At 34.7% G+C, this 17,902-nt stretch overlaps 1 protein-coding gene across 5 annotated transcripts in view; it reads right to left on the bottom strand.

Moving 5' to 3' along the window:
- DEUP1 (deuterosome assembly protein 1) overlaps nucleotides 1-17,902 on the bottom strand; it is a 90,065-nt gene that overhangs the window by 17,860 nt on the left and 54,303 nt on the right. For all 5 annotated transcript variants that reach the window (XR_004435724.1, XR_004435725.1, XM_033204742.1 and 2 more), the window contains 2 exons: nucleotides 13,920-14,117; nucleotides 12,245-12,331 (listed from right to left, as the gene is read on the bottom strand). Coding sequence is in view for 3 of the 5 variants with exons in the window: in XM_033204742.1 (XP_033060633.1) it covers nucleotides 12,245-12,331; nucleotides 13,920-14,117 (285 nt within the window). In the remaining 2 variants the exon portion in view is untranslated. The remainder of the gene's footprint in view (nucleotides 1-12,244; nucleotides 12,332-13,919; nucleotides 14,118-17,902) is intronic.

Genomic DNA, 17,902 nt, shown 5'->3' with positions numbered 1-17,902 from the left:
ATATATAGTCATGTGTTGTTTAATGATGGGGATACATTCTGACAAATGCGACGTTAGCTGATTTCATCATGTGATCATACAGTGTGCCTACACAAACCTAGATGGTATAGCCCATTACACACCTAGGCTGTAAGGTAAAGCCTATTGCTTCTAGGTTACAAACCTGTATAAGTATTTGTGTATCAGAACATACCTAAACATAGAAATATTATAATCTTTTGGGACCACTGTCCTAATATGCAGTCCATTGTTGACTAAAACATTGCTATGGAGTATAAGACTGTATAAATATCAATATGAAATATAGTCAGTATAAAATATATGCATACTTACAACATTGTAACTATAGTTACAAAACTGTAATGTATAAAATGCAGTAAAGTTTTAGAAACTGTATTTTCCCTTTAACATTGTATATTCTTAAAAAATAAGATTTTTAATGACTGCGTCGGTAGAGGTACAAATAAATTCATTTAACCATTCTTCTATTGTTGAATTTAGTTTTTTTTTTCCAAAATAATTAACACTGTGTTGATTTCCTTATACACAAATCTTGGTCTATATTTCTCTAGTGGAGTCCAAGGAGTGGGACCACTGGGTTAAATTGTGTGAATGTTGTTGAAGACCTTGATTAAAAAGTGTCTACCCTCCTCCCCTATAAATCTCATAAATTTCCATCTCATAAATTCCCACCACTAATGTATTAAGGAGCCTGTCTTACTACACTCACAACCATTCAACATTACCATTTGGTTAAATCTGCCAACTTGATAGATAAAAACAGTAACTTTTATTTAGCTATTAGTGAAGTAGAACATATACGCTACCTGGCAAATTTTACTCTATCTTTTGTCAATTGTCTATTTGTGTCCTTAGCTTATTTTTTCATTAGTGTGTCTGTGTTTTTCTTACTAATTTGAAGGAATTTTTTTTTTTTACATTAGGTGTACTAATCCTAAGTTACTGTGTCTTAAGTTAGTTGAAAATATGTTTTCCATGTGATTTTAAGTTTTAATTTTAGTGCATGATATATTTTATACAGAAATATTTTTAAATTTTTATTTAATGAAATCTGTCAGTCTTTTTCCCTTGTGACTTCTTCTTTGCTTTTATATTTTTTCTTTTCATTCTAAAAGCTATAAATATTCACTTGTATTTTCTTCTATTTGTTTTATAATTTCATTATTTTACATTTAATTAGTTATTTGGTATTAATTTTGTACAAAATGAGAAAAGACTAAAAAGTAATAATTATTGTAATTATTCTAATCACACATTGATTAAAACATCTATTTTCCACTGTTGGATGATTCAGCAAGTTATATACTAAATATAGATTGGGGTCTGATTCCAGATCATTCTATCTTACTGATTTTACAGTCAAGATTGTGCCAGTTCTACACAATTCTGAGCAATGTATCTTCCTTACAAAGTTTCACTATCTGGTAGGAGACACCCAATTTTAGTGTGTCCTCAGAATAGAATATGAAGTATGTCTAAATTACAAAATGAGAGGTTTAGAGTAAGAATAAAGATTGCTGAGGCCATTTCAATTAAACATAAGAAGTTTCCTAGGGAGTATCTAAACTTTTCACAAAACTTTTAAAAATAGGATATATTCTCACAATAAAAACTCATGAAAAATGCTCTAAATGATTTTACACAGTTCTTTCTAGTCCTCAGATTCAAATATGCATGAGTTGTGTAGCTGCTGTTTAAACAATAGTTCTGTTTTCAAAAGGGTAACATTTTAGCATACAAAAATAACTTGAGTAAAACATCTTTTTTGAAGCTCCGAATATCTATGGTTCAAAGTCTATAAGACGATAAATAATTACAGCTTAGAACTAAGTTCCTAAGCTTAAAGCTCTGAGTGCCTTTCATAAAGGCATCCCATAAAATCATCCTAAGTTTTCTAAAACTTTTGACTAATTGCACATTGAGAATAATTTACATCCTATCATATTAGTATCAAGAGTAATACATAAGTGCAGAAATACATACATATTAGGTATTAAAAATGTTTACGTATTTCTTTTTTTGCTTCAAAGGCCAAATCTGCTTACTACATTTTCCACTTACTACCTATTATAGAGGTTTAGTAAAAATGTAGCAAAGTCTCATTTTTGAATGGAAGAAAATGCTTCAGGAGGGCAAACATTTCCACAAATCAATACAGGAAAAGCTATATGCTTCTAAAGCTACTGACTCAGGTGCTCTTTGAAAAAGGAAGGCCATTGAAGGTATTTCTCTGCTTATTAAGCTTTGCCTTTAGGATTTCTCAACATTTATTCTTTTTGAGAGATACAAATGCAGAGAAAAGAGCAATCTGTAGTCTCTTGCTTTAGAAGAGGAAAGAATGCTTATTCTAAAATTAGAGTAGATCTGTGATAAAAATAAAGGAGGCAGGGTCTTATAAATTTTTTCTCTCCGTAAGGAAAAAAAATCATATGGGCAGACCTGATTGAAAAGCGTTGAGAATAAGACTCATAATTTGACTCTTAATAAGATATCTACCAAAGTATAGAATTCTTGATGGTCTGCTGATCAGTTAAAATTTTGTTTAAGCATTTCCTATAAAATTAGATTTAATCTGTGATTATTTTTGATCCAATGTTGGTTTAAAGTAATTAAGAATGATAATAACGATTTTTAAAACCCTGCGATTTCCTAAATGTACAATAATTAAATAAGTGTTGTGAGCATGAACTAAAAGAATTACACAGGTAATGTATTTGCATGTTTTACATTTAAGAGTACATTTTCCTTTACAAAACCCTTTTTCAGAGCCATTTAATTTAATTTATTGTTTTTATTAAATGCATTTCTAATGATTTCAGGAATATATCCACCCCCATCTCTTGTGTTTCTGATGGATTCTTTTTATCCATCTGTTACTCAACTTTCGTTTCTTTCAAAATTTTAGAGTTTGATAATTTTAATCAGTTTCTTTATTATTGAAATGGCAAAACCTCCTGGTGCTCATTTACTTCAACAGATTAGGATGAGGCTGGCTGAATTACTGAAGTGTCTAAATAATATTTTGCATGTATGGTTTTTTTTTTACTTTTGTATATTTAACAGTAACAATTAAGCTAACAAGGCATTTTGACAGAAAGACTGGCTTTAATGATGTTTTGTAGTTAGTATGTTAATTTTCAGTACGTGAATGGATGTTTTAATCATTGTAAGGGTACTAATTTTTTACGTTACTATTTTATTTAGAAAACTTTACAGATAGTGAAAAGCAAATTAGTCTTTTTTTTTTTTTTTTTTTGAGCTGGAGTCTAGCTCTGTCTCCCAGGCTGGAGTGCAGTGGCCGAATCTCCATTCACTGCAAGCTCTGCCTCCCGGGTTCACACCGTTCTCCTGCCTCAGCCTCCCAAGTAGCTGGCACTACTGGTGCCTGTCACCACGCCCAGATAATTTTTTGTATTTTTTAGTAGAGACGGGGTTTCACCGTGTTAGCCAGGATGGTCTTGATCTCCTGACCTTGTGATCCGCCCGCCTCGGCCTATCAAAGTGCTGGGATTACAGGCTTGAGCCACCACGCCCGGCCGCAAATTAATCTTCTTAAAAATTACCACAGATTCTGAGTTCTAATTAAATATGATTTTATTATAACTTTCTTAAATAAAAGAAAACTTAATAATACAATTATAGGACTAAGTAAATAAGGCATTAAAAAACCTACCACGATAAGCTTGATTATTTGTTAGCTACCCAAGAGTAGAATAAGAGAAAACCCTTCACTTTTCTCCGCTATTCTACGTTCCTCACTGAGACCCAGGAAACCTTAGATACCAGGTAGTTAGTCTGGGCAGTACATTCCCCAAATGGGAGCTGCATTCCTAGAACTGGGTGACTGCCTGTGGTAAACTTTCATTCCCTAAGTGGAAATGAGCAGGGAGCTTCATAGATTGTCAAGCAGAAAGATTCTCAAAGCTATATTTGGTTAGAAATAACCAACCTGAAGATCAGTAATTTCCTTGTAGAAAGGAAAAAGTTATTATTTTAATATTTTCCAAATAGCACATATTTTAGAAGACAAAAATAATGATGTAAATATTCTGAGGCAAAATTTCAGCACCAATTATTTAATTCTATATTTATGCATTCCAATTATTTCAGAAAGAATTAACTATCTAATTATGGATTTTTTCCTAATTATGAAATTTTAATATATAATAGATATGATAAAGTTTTCTTCATTTCAAGAAATTTTCTTCATTAAGAAAGTATAACCAAATAAAACAGCAGGAAGAGAAAATTAATTTATAAAACTAAAAACAATAAAATTAAGAAAAATGTATGAAAATAATAATAAATCCAAAAGTCAGTATTTTTAAATACTAAAAAAAAAATCACGGCCGGGCGCGGTGGCTCAAGCCTGTAATCCCAGCACTTTGGGAGGCCGAGACGGGCGGATCACGAGGTCAGGAGATCGAGACCATCCTGGCTAATACGGTGAAACCCCGTCTCTACTAAAAAATACAAAAAACTAGCCGGGCGACGAGGCGGGCGCCTGTAGTCCCAGCTACTCGGGAGGCTGAGACAGGAGAATGGCGTGAACCCGGGAGGCAGAGCTTGCAGTGAGCTGAGAGCCGGCCACTGCACTCCAGCCTGGGTGGCAGAGCAAGACTCCGTCTCAAAAAAAAAAAAAAAAAAAAAAAATCACTTGTGAGTCAGAGTTAAAACAAAAAATAGAGAGCATGCTAAACTATACAAGCTTAGGAATAAGAAAGGAATTATAAACAGAATATAGAAGAGATAAAAAAATTGTAGGACATTACCACCTTTGGTAATAATAAAACAAGTTGAAATTGATTTCCTAGAAAAATACAAATTACCAAAATAACCTAAGAAGTATTACTAAGAAGTAGTAGTGAAACTTGGATATACCAAGTACTCGAAAAGAGAGTGGAAAAATAATTGAAGCTTTACCAGGTCCAGTTTCACAGCTAAATTCTTTCTAACCTTTAAAGAACTGGTACTTCCAATATTACTTAAACTATTCTAAACAACTCATAAAATTCTCAGCTTATATTATAAATACAATATAACCTTAAAACAAGTAGAAAAATAACCATATACAAATCTCATTTATACACACAGATTTTAAATTCTTCTTTTATTGATCCACAATAGATGTATTTTCAGAGTACATAGGATAAATTAGTACATTTAAATAATATGTAGAGATCAAATCAGTGTACTTGAGGTATCATCACCTTAAATATTTGTCTTTTCTTTATGCTAGAAACAAAATTATTCTCTTTTGGCTATTTCAAAATGTATAATAGATCATACATATATGTATACATATATATTACCTAGTGCTGAACAATAGGTAACATTTCCAAACAGTATACTTGTACCCATTAACCAACTTCTCTTCATTCTCCCTTCCTCCCTATCCTTCCTAGCTTCTGGTAACCACCAATTTACTTTCTGTCTTCATGAGATCCACGTTTTCAGCTCCCACATATGAGTAAGAACATGCAACATTTGTCTTTCTGTGCTTGGCTTATTTCACTTAACATAATGACCTCCAGCAGTTTCATCCATGTTGCTACAAATGACAGGATCTCATTCTTTTTTTTCTGGCTGAATAATATTCCACTGTGTATATATACCACATTTCTTTATCCATTCGTCCACTGATAAGCACTTAGGTTGATTCTACATTTTGGCTATTGAAAATAATGCTGTAATAAACATAGGAGTGCAGGTATCTCTTTGACATATTGATTCCTTTCTTTTGGATATATACCCAGTAGTGGAATTACTGGACCATATCATAGTTCTAGTTTTAGTTTTTTGAGGAAACTTTATACTGTTATCCATAGGTGCTATACTAATTTACACTCCCACCAACAGCATATGAGGGTTGCCCTTCTTCGAGATCCTTGCCAGCATCCACTATTATCTGTCTGTTTAAATAAAAGTCATTTTAACTGGGATGTGATGATATCTGATTGTGGCTTTGATTTGCATTTCTCTGATGATTAGTGATACTGAACTTTTTTTTCGTATATCTGTTGGCCATTTGTATGTATTCTTTTGAAAAATGTCTATTCAGATCTTTTGGCCATTATTAAATCAAATTATTATTATTATTTTTTAGCTATTGAGTTGTTTGAGCTCCTTATATATTTTAGCTATTAATTCCTTGTCATATGGATAGTTTGCAAATATTTTCTTGCATTCTGTGGGTCATCTTTTCACTTTGTTGATTCTTTTCTTTGCTGTGCAGAAGCTTTTCAGCTTGATATTATGCCACTTACCTATTTTTCCTTTGATTGCCTGTATTTTTAGATCTTACACAAAAAAATCTTTGCTCAGATTAAAGTCATGGAGTATTTCCCTGATGTTTTCTTTTATTAGTTTCATAGTTTCAGGTCTTAGATTTAAGTCTTTAATCAATTTTTATTTGATTTTTGTTTGGTGAGAGATAGGAGTCTAGTTTTATTCTTCTACATGTAATTACCAGTTTTTCCAGCACTATTTATTGAAGAGGCTACCCTTTCCCTATTGTATATTCTTGAAAATACATTATTTTCAATATATCGAATTTTAGTCATTCTAGTAGGTGTGAAGTGGTATCTCACTGTGGCTATCGAAGATTCGTTGGCTCTAAATGCATGGGTTTATATCTGGGTTCTCTATTCTGTTCCATTTGTCTATGTGTCTGTTTTTATGCCAGTACCATGTTGATTTGGTTACTATAGCTTTGTAGTATATTTTGAAGTCAGGTAGTATACTGTCTCCATCTTTGTTCTTTCTACTTAGGGTTTCTTTGGCTATTCAGGGTCTTCTGTTTTTGCATATAAATTTTAGGATAGTTTTTTTTCTATTTCTTTGAAGAATGTCATTGGTATTTTGAAGGGATCACACTGAATCTGTACGTTGCTGTGGGTAGTATTATCATTTTAATAACATTAAGTCTTCCAATACACGAGAATGGAATATCTTTCCATTTTTTTGTCCTCTTCAATTTCTTTCATCAGAAATATATAGTTTTCCTTGTATATATCTTTCACTTCTTTGGTTAAATTGATTCTTAGGTATTTCATATTCTTTGTAATTATTGTAAGTGAGATTTCTTTCTTGATTTCTTTTTCAGATTATTCACTATTGACGTATAAAAATGTTACTTATTTTGGTATGTTTTTATATACTGAAACTTTACTGAATTTGTTTATCAATGCTAACAGTTTTTTTGGTGGAGTCTTTAGGGTTTTCTAAGCATAAGATCATATCATCTGTGAACAGGGTTCATTTGACTTCTTCCTTTCCAATTTGGATGCCCTTTTGTGTCTTTCTCTTGCCTAATTGCTCTGGTCAGGACTTCGAGTATTATGCTGAATAAAAGTGGTGAAAGTGGGCATCCTTATCTTGTTCCAGATCTTAGAGGAAAGGCTTTCAATTCTTCCCCATTTAGTGTGATGTTAGCTGTACATTTGTCATATATAGCCTTTATTTGCATATTTGTTTTTGGTATTCTGTGGGGGGAATGAAGCCAGTTTGCTTTTATGCCACCGTTTTGAAACTGGAGATCTGCAGATCTTCGTTTCTAAATAAAATATTATCACATAGAATCCGATACTATATCAAAATTGCTAAGATATGGCTATTATAAGTTTAGTTGTGCTACTCCCAAAAAGACATGTTGAAATCTTAACCCTTGGTACCTCCGAATGTGACCTTATTTGAAAATAGGGTCTTTACAGAGAAAAAATGAGGTCACTAGGGTGGGCCCCAATCCAATAGGACTAGCATCCTATAAAATGGGAAAATTTGGGCACAGAAACAGACACACAAGGAGAGAGGATGATGGGAAGAAGCACAGGAAGAAGATGCCCATGTGAAGACAGAGGTATAGGGAGAATGCCATATGAAGACAGAGGATTGGGCTGATGTATCTACAAGTCAAGGAATGCCAACGATTGTTGGCAAACCACCAGAATTCAGGAAGAGGTAATGAAGCATTCTCTTCTACAGGTTTCAGAGGGAGAATAGTCCTGCTGATACCTTAAATTTGGACTTCAAGCCTCTAGAACTGTGAGACAATAAATTTCTGTTGTTTCAAGCCAGCCAGCTTTTGGTACTTTGTTACAATAGCCCTATCAAACTAAGACAATGACTAAAAAGGTTTATTCCAAAAATTCAAAGGTGGATCAATATTGGGGAATCTGTTAACCATAGTCTATTACACATCAATAAATTAAAAAACAAAACCCACAAAATGTCATATTTCCTAAAAAGGCATTTGATAAAACCAGCAGCAATTCTTAATAACAACTCTTAAGTAAAACAGAAAAAGATATAACTAAGACCATAAATTAAGAACAAATATATGAAACAGCAAAACGCTAAAAGCACATCACTTAAAATCAAAAACTAGAAAAATTTCCATCAAGCACTATAATTATTTAACATTTTCTTGGAGGTTTTAGCAAATGGTATATGATCAAAAAGAAAAAACTTACTATCGGCAGTGGAAAAGAGATACGACTATTTTTGTTGATATGATTTTGTATCTCAGAAAACCCTAAGAAACCTCTAGTAAAAAGTCTACTTAAATTAATAAGATAATTCGTATTTTTCTATATTAACAATAAGTTCCAAGATATTGAAAAAGGAAAACATTTTATTCATATCAGTGCTAAAAATTGCAAAACACTTGGGAATAAATTTTCTTGTGTATTTTATTTTTTTATTTTAACAGCAAATTCATCTTTAAAAAACACCTAGGAATACATTTTAAAAGAAAGGGACATAACCTATACAAAGAAAATAGCAAGATCTTATTGAAAAACATAAAATATGAAGAAATGGAAAGCCATTCTTGGATGGAAAAATTTACTATAATGAAAATGCCAAATCAAAGTTAATCTATAAACTTAATTCAGTTCCAAATAGGATCCAACAGGAAATTACCAGGATAAACTACATAAATTGAGCTTAATGGTTACATAAAAATTTAAATTTGGTTTCCATTTTATATCCCATGCAAAATAAATGGATTAAAGACTTGGATGACAGATATAATAATCTTTGAAAAAAATCTGACGCTATATATATCTAGAAGGGAGAACTGTTAGTCAAAGAAGGAAACTCAGAAGCTATAAACAAAGAGATCAAGTAGAAGTTTAAGGCATTTTGCATGGCCAAAAAAAGTCATAAAGTTACAAACAACAGATTTGGAAAAGCATTGTTAAAAATTGATATGAGGGTGGGCGCAGTGGCTCGCACCTGTAATCCCAGCACTTCGGGAGGCCAAGGCTGGCAGATCACTCGAGGTCGGGAGTTCGAGACCAACCTGGCCACCCCGTCTCTACTGAAAATATATAAAAGTGAGCTGGGCATGGTGGCATGTGCCTGTAATCCCAGCTACTTGGGAGGCTGAGGCAGGAGAATTGCTTGAACCCAGGAGGTGGAGTCTGCAGTGAGCCAAGATTGCACCACTGCACTCCAGCCTGGGTGACAGAGTGAGACTCCAACTCAAAAAAAAAAAAAAAAAAAAAAAAAAATTGGCACGAAAAAGACAAATAAGCCAACAGAAAAATGGGCAAAGGATATTTCTAATTCATATTGGTACACATTGTCAATAAATATACAAAAATATGTTCACCTGGTAAGTCAGGGAAATGCAAATTAAAGACCTATTGAGAAATTGCTTTATAACCATCAGAATGACAAAAATTAAAAAGACCAATAGCACCTATTGCCTACAAGAATGAAATTTTAAAAAGTACTCTCATACAGAGATGGCAGACATTTAACAATAGCTATTGAAATTAAAACAAATATATCCTTTGAATTAGCAATTTTACTCCTAGGAAGGCTATTCCAAGGTGTATGTATAAGGATTTTTCTTACAGTATTGTTCATCAGGCAAAACTCTGGAAACAGAGTTGAATAAATTATCCCTGAAATAACTATAAAAATCATTTAATAAATTTTGATACACACCATGGAATATTATCAAGCTATTATAAAAATAAAATAGACTTAAATTAGTTAACTTGGAAAGATTCCAAGGGATACTGTTAAGTGAACAAAAACAAGACACAGAGAAGTATGTGTTATGATTCAACTTTAAAAAGATGATAAAATCCCCAAATAGGTACTATATGACTATATGTGTATATATATATGAAAAAGTTTAAAATAATACATACCAAGTAGTTAACATGTATCATCTAGAGGATGGGGTATAATGTGTGTAGATGTTTGGAGGAAAGAGGGAGGAGTAAAGCAAGCAGCAACAACAAAATGACTACACTAAAATTGCCCTTATGTAAGTTACGATTAAATTTGTAAAAAATTGTGTATATCTTATATGAACATATATTTTTTCTAAGAAATTAGAAAAATAAAAGGATGTTTACTGATTTGTAGAGATGTTCATGGACTGTCAAAAGGCAGTTTTGGAATAATGTATATATTGTACATTTATTTCTGTAAAAGAACATTCAACCCATCTCCTCCTTATGTGTGCATATGCAAGGAAAAAGTTACAGAATGCTACCACAAACACTAATTCGTTAGCACTGGATATCTTTGGATTGGGATAGGGTTGTGGATCATAAGCTTCTTTATACATCTCTGTGTTTGCTATTTCTTAAAAACACAAAAAGGTGAACAAAGTCAAACTCCTAAAGGAGCCCGAATTAGGCACACTCAGTGGGGGCTGTGATAACCCAGAATTTACACTTTAAAAACATTCAGACTGAAATGTAAAAAAAAAAACACAAATACCATTTTGTGAGTGAAAAAGGCACTCACGGAGTCAGGATCTGATTTAACTTTTTGTGTGTTCAGCATTTAGAAACAAAAGTGTCATAGATGACACACAGTTTTTTCAATGTAACAAATAGGAAAATCACTTATGCCTTACTTTTTATTCATCTGTACTCCAACCACAGGATCCATTAACCATGCCCAAAGAAGAAGACAGAATGCTTCCAGAACGTTTCTACTCTTTCGATGCTAGAATATGGACCATTATGAGAACAAGTACATAATATCACAGAAATATAGTATGATAGCTTAAGGAGGGCCAACGGAGAATGCCTAATTCAACTCCCTCATTTTATAGCTGAGGAAACTGAGGCCTGATTAAGTAATTACCATTTTCATCTCTTATCCTTTCCATTCCTCATATGGTAGAAAATTATCTTAGAATTTCCTCAGAGCAAATAAATGATAACAAGTTAACAATATTTCATTCATTCAATAAATAAAAATTCTCGTATAACGATCAACTTTCTATTGTTACATTAAACAATTGAAAGGAGATGCATAGGCCAGGCGTGGTGGCTCACGCCTGTAATCCCAGCACTTTGGGAGGCCAAGGTGGGTGGATCACAAGGTCGGGAGATTGAGACTATCCTGGCTAATGCGGTGAAACCCCGTCTCTACTAAAAATACCGAAAAAAAAAATTAGCCAAGTGTGATGGTGGGCACCTGTGGTCCCGGCTACTAGGGAGGCTGAGGCAGGAGAAAGGCGTGAACCCAGGAGGCAGAGCTTGCAGTAAGCCGAGATTGCGCCATTGCACTCTGGCCTGGGCGTCAGAGCGAGATTCCACCTTAAAAAAAAAAAAAAAAAAAGAGATAAACAGAGCCTGTTTGAGTTCCTTTGTGTAAACCTATAGAGCCATTGGTTAAAACCAGAAGTCCTTATCCTCAGTAATTCATTCATTTCTCCCTCTTTTCAATCAGCCAACACTCATTGAACACTTACTTTATGCCTGAAGATGTGAGGTACTGGTGAAACAAACACCAATAAGACATGGTTCCCTGCTTGCCATCCACTGGGAAAGTGACAAGCAACAAAACAAGTCAGAACAAAATACAAACTAAATGTGGTATTCATTCTGAGTGGGGTTTCAGGGGTGGCTTTGTTGGGGGAAGATTGGCACTTGAATCAGGCCATGTAGGATGTAGGATTTCAAAGGCAACAGCAAGAACAAAAGCAAGGAAATAGCATGCTTGGCATATTTGAGGGAAATGATCAGAATTGAGCCCAATCCAACCAAAGAACAAGGGAGAAAATCAGACATTCCAGTGTTCTAGCCTGAGGATAAAAGTAACCTCAGCTGAAGTGCAAGATAATTTACCACCCAACTCCTTCGTGTCTAACACATAGCAAGTGCTCAATAAATGATGTCTGGGTTAATTGTGACCAATTCAGTAATCTCTTTGTTCAATTTATTGAATGATGTCAGCATATTACCATGTATCGTCCAGGGTCTAAATCTCCCATCATTCCTTTTAGATGTGTGTTTTCAGTTCTGACAGCTTTATATTTCATATCTGAGATCTGAAATTAGCAGATAAAAGGTAAATGAAAATTTGTAATAAAAACTCATAATTCTATTAAAATTTTGTTTTGCGAATATAAATATTTTCTAAGTGTAATGAAGGGAAACACTTCTTCAATATAATCAATAACATTCAAGTATTCTGATTTAGTTCTTGTATCTTTGGCAGGCACCACTTTATGTCTTTTTCTGATCAATGCTAAACTGCAAACATATACTTTCACTAATGATTCATTTACTTTTGTCCTCTAATCCCAAAATTCAATTTCTGGTTTCTATTTTCTATTGTATGCAAATTGTCACCAGAAAAAGCACATGTTAAAAACATGTTTGAATAACTGTCCATTAAATTTATTAAACACCTGATTAATTTTTACAATAGGCAATACATAACTTTCATGTTTAATTTTGTTCTTTCTGATATTTCTGCCAAAGTTCCATCTTTTTTAGTGACTACTTCATTTTGTCTCTCAATTTATTTTATCTTTCCCTGATTTATTCTACTTGACAAGACTTGGATATAGTATCTGTCCTTTTATTTCTCTAGGACTCATTTCTGTATAAAACACCTGCCTTAAAAAGATTTACTTTTGTCAATTACTAATTATATGCTCACTGGCAAAACCTAGAAAATGTACAAAAATATAAAGGTGAAAATAAAAATTATTCATAATCCAACTACCCAGATCACTGTTAACACCTGTAAAATATCCCTCCCTTTACAGGTACAACCAAAGTGATTTTCCCATCTGTGCTGTTTTCCTGTGTACTGTACCAATAAATCACGGTTTAAGGCTTACAACTGGGCACAGGCTAAATCTTTTCAGTTTTCATAATTCACACGATTTTAAGTGTGCTATTTGTGAAGTGACCCTCATATGCCTAGAAAATTATTGAATGATGCTGTCAAAACCTGTAGATTTGGGGTAAAAAGGCAGATAAACCCTGTGCTTTCAATAGTAGGCCATCCATTTGATCATGAGTAAGGGATGGAGGGAATTTAAAAAATAGGCAGGAAGGAAAGGAAGGATGTAGACATTACTTGTAGTATTTCAACAGAAGAATGTTACAATTGCTGTTTTTCCCCATGCACCATGCTGTGCATTGACTGCATGTTCAGTAAATATGAACTGATTTTCATGTTTCAACATCCATTTGTAAAAAGCCTAAAAGAAATACATGAAATGTGGGGGAGGGGTGGGAAGTGTTGAAGAAGAGATGGAATAGAGACTTCTTTTTAAAGATAAAAATGTTAATGGAAGAGAAATACAGAAAAAAATACTCAGAAAGAAATATTTGATTAGAGTGTACTGTGGGAGGGGATCAGAATATAGGTTACAAGAAAATGGAAAGATGAGATTCAATGAAATTGTCTTGCACTGTCATTGCCCTAGTGCTTCTTGTTGGTGACACTTTGTGTTATCTCTCAAAGGTTTTATTTATGTAACACCACAAAGCATTTCTGTGAAGCTAGTCTCAGAAATAATACCAAGAAATGCAATGTTTTCATTAGTCAATAATGAAGGCTCCAATTGGCACTGAGCAAGAGTGTGCCCTAGACAAGTGCTGTTCTGCCTGTTTGCATACCTGTTCTTTTGCTAACATTCTTTCTTTTATTTCTAATTCCATTTTTAACTGTTTTTCCAGAAGGGCAGCTTTCTTCGTGACAGTTGCTATAGTGATCTCCTTCTGATGAAGCTCTTCTGTTAGGTCAGAGATTTCATTCCTCATTCTTTCCTGCTCAGAGTTATGGTACTCTTCCTCCTGTTGGAGTTGGCTTCTTATCTGCAGCAGATAGAGACTGGAAATATTATCGAATCCTTTTATTTATAGAATAGCTTAAAACTTTTACTGGCCATGTTCAGCCCTCCTATATTCTAAAACTTTGTCAGGGCCCACTTTACCCTCCTTTTCTGATCAATGCTAAATTAAAAACAGATACTTACAATAATGACTCATTACCTTTATTCCTTCCAATTCCAACATTTCATTTCTCACTTCTATTTTCTTTTGTACACAAATCATCACCTATGACTGATACTACTTTGATAACCACTTTGAGAGGAAGGTGAAGAAAGTATTATCAAGCATTTTCATGGAGAAAAAAATTGGCTTTAAAATGGTTATGTGATTTGCTCAAAGTCATAAAGCTAATCATTGGCAAAGCTAGGACTGGAATCTAGGACTCCTGGCTTTAAAATCAGTGCTTTTTAAAACCTAAAACAGGCTGTACTGTTTATAACTAAACATTTGTTTCTCAGAATTACATTACAGTAAATTTCAAACAATGTCTTCATGAAAACTCATCACTTCCCTTGCTTAAGCCTCCTATTTTCTGAATCTTGGCTATGTTTCCATGTTAGAAACCTCTGGATTGTCTCTGACTCCTCTCCACCCTTGTCCTCCCAAACCTGGTCAGGCAATGAATTCTGTCCATTCTCTTTCAACCTATTTTAAATCTTGCCTCTGCTCTCCATTCCTACAACTGCTGTCTTGGTCCAGCCTTTTAGTATCTTTCTAGAAACCACTTACTGTTTCCAATCCTTGAGACTTAAAGTACATAATCATCCATCTAAAAAAAATCATAGTCCACTGGAGGAAACAGAAAAATAGACAATTACAGCACAGTGTAGCAATCAGTGTCAGCAGTGTGTAGTGGCAGTGTGTAGTGGCAGTGTGTGTAACCCAGCCTAGGGATGTCAGGATAGGATTCCCAGAGGAAGGATCATCAGACCCAAAACTAAAGGATGAATGAATGCCAGTTAGAAGATAGAGATGCTCTAGCCGGGCGTGGTGGTGTGTGGCAAGCTGAGGTGGGAAGGATGCCTGGAACCCGGGAGGCAGCAGTTGCAGTACAGTGGGCTGAGATCACGCTACTGCACTCCAGCCTGGGCGACAGAGCAAGACCCTGTCTCAAAACCGTGTCTCAAAAAAAAAAAAAAAAAAAAAAGAAAAGAAAAGAAAAAAAAGGGCATAGAAAAAAATAGAACATAGAGATGCTCTACGAAAAGTAAAAACATTAGCTAGGTGTGGTGGCACGTGCCTTCAGTCTCAGTTACTCGAGTGGAAGGGACAGTGCGGTGGGAGGATCCCTTGAGCCTAGGAGGTCCAGGTTGTGGTGGGCCCCGATTGTGTCACTGTATTTCAGCCTGAATGACACAGCAGGATCCTGTCTCAAAAAAAAAGAAGGAGGAGGAGGAGGAGGAGGAGGAGGAGGAAGAAGAAGAAGAAAAAGGAAGAGGAGGAAGAGGGCTCCCAGGCAAAGAGCTCAGTGAGTGTGAGCATGGGACTGAAACAGAATGACACACTGAGTGAACTAAAAGGAGTCTGGGGTAGCTAGGAGTTAGCTGCTCTGAGAAATAAGGCTGGAGAGTTAAGTAGAGGCTAGTCACAAAATAAACATACGAATTTTCTCCAGGGAACTTTTTTAAAATGGATTTTTTTTTTCATTTCACTTTTAAACATTTCAGTATATATCTTTAAAAGAACAAGGCTCTTTTTTTAATGTAGCCAGAATGTTATTACAATGTCTGTAAAAAGTAACAATTCCTCAATCTCATCAAGTATCTAGGCAGTATTCAAATTTAAGCTTGTCTCAAAAATATAATAAATGTTGTTTAAGTTTAATTGAATTAGGATCTAAATATGATCCATTCATTGGGACTGCTTCATATCTTTCTATAGCCTCTCTTTTTGTGTGTTTTAAGTACTTTACATGCATCATCTCATTTAATCCCCACAATGTCTCTCTATTTTGCAGACTACTCTATTTAGAAGATTAGAAAATTAAGGTGCATAACTTTTCACATCACATTTCTTGTGAAAGGCAGTCTAATTTCAGGACCTGTGAACTGTTGTGCTCTGCAACCTCTGTGGGAAGGGTCCTGGAAGGTATGGAAAGTGGTTCACATTTGGAAAAACCTGAGTTTTAGGGGTTGACACCTACAGAGAGATTGGAAAAATCTGGGTTTTAGGGGATGACACCTAGAGTGAGATTAGAAAAAGTTGTGTTTCAGGGGATGGCACTTAGAGTGGGGTGACCTAACATGGAAAGTACACATGCCCAGAGCCAAATGTGATCCATCATTAGGCTTTATGCCACCAACCCTTCCTTCATCTGATTCTATTCATATTACCAACATATTTAGAATTTCAGAGTTGGATATGACCTTAGAAATCACATGATTGAACCTCACCATTTAACAGATTTTTTAAAAAAGACTCACAGGAACAAGAACGAGGTGGAGACTAAGAGGTACGAGCATAAGTATCCTAACCCGGAGGACAATATTACAAGTCTCCTTTAATCTCTTCTGTCTCCAAGTTTTTACCTTCTAATTTATTTGATGAAATGACACGGTCAGTCTATAGTTTGTCCCAGTATGGATTTTGCTGATCGCATCCCTTTGACATAGTTTAACATGTTCCACTTAAAATGGAACTTTTTTTTTTTTTTTGAGACAACATCTTGCTTTGTCACCCAGGCTGGAGTACAGTGGCATGATCTTGGTTCACTGCACCACTACCTCCCAGGTTCAAGCGATTCTCCTGACTCAGCCTCCCGAGTAGCTGGGACTACAGGCGAGTGCCACCATGCCCAGCTAATTTTTGTATTTTTAGTAGAGATGGGGTTTCACCATATTGGCCAGGATGGTCTTGAACTCCCAACCTCATGATCCGCCCGCCTCGGCCTCCCAAAGTGCTGGGATTACAGGTGTGAGCCACCGCACCTGGCCAAAATGGAACTTTTAAAATGTAAAAAAATGAATATACTACTGTGAAAAAGGAGTAAACTATTTTTATTATTTTCACAATATTTAGACGTTAACACAACATGCTATACTGCAAAGCTTCTTTCTTAATGAAAGAAGAAACTAATTTACCTGAACTCCAAATGACTTTCAGTTTATTGAAAATGTGAATGTTATCACAAAATAAATGGCTAAAACAGTTCTATACTGGAGAAAAGAAAAAGAAATAAAATACTTGCAAGATTCATAATATATAGCTCTTGTTAGTTTTATTACAAGAGAATGAAAATGTTCTCCAGAAACACTTGGAAACTTTTTTTTTTTTTCTTTTTAGACAGAGTCTTGCTCTGTCACCCAGGCTGGAGTGCTGTGGCGTAATCTTGGCTCACTGTAACCTCCACCTTCTGAGTTTAAGCAATTCTCCTGCCTCAGCCTCCTGAGTAGCTGGGATTACAAGTGTGCACCACCACACCCAGCTAATTTTTGTATTTTTAGTAGAGATGGGATTTCACCATGTTGGTCAAGCTGGTCTCAAACTCCTGACTTTGTGACCTGCCCACCTCAGCCTCCCAAAGTGCTGGGATTACAGGCATGAGCCATCGTGCCCGGCCACTTGGAAGCTATTTATATAAAATTCATTTGTTACCTTTTTTTGCACAGCATTCTGGTATCTAGTGGCCTCCAAGAGCCTATAAAGAATTTTGTGCCTCACATTCTCTCCCACCATATCAAAACTGTGCAAAATCAGAAGATTCTTTATATTTCTCAAAGTTTTATTACTTTATCTAAATCTATGAGCTTAAGAATCACGTAACTATA

Source organism: Trachypithecus francoisi, unplaced genomic scaffold (assembly GCF_009764315.1).
Source record: "Trachypithecus francoisi isolate TF-2019V2 unplaced genomic scaffold, Tfra_2.0 Lachesis_group8, whole genome shotgun sequence".
In the NCBI taxonomy this organism is placed as follows: Eukaryota; Metazoa; Chordata; class Mammalia; order Primates; family Cercopithecidae; genus Trachypithecus; species Trachypithecus francoisi.
Note: the sequence above shows the minus strand (reverse complement) of the source record. Positions and strands in the feature narration are given on the sequence as shown.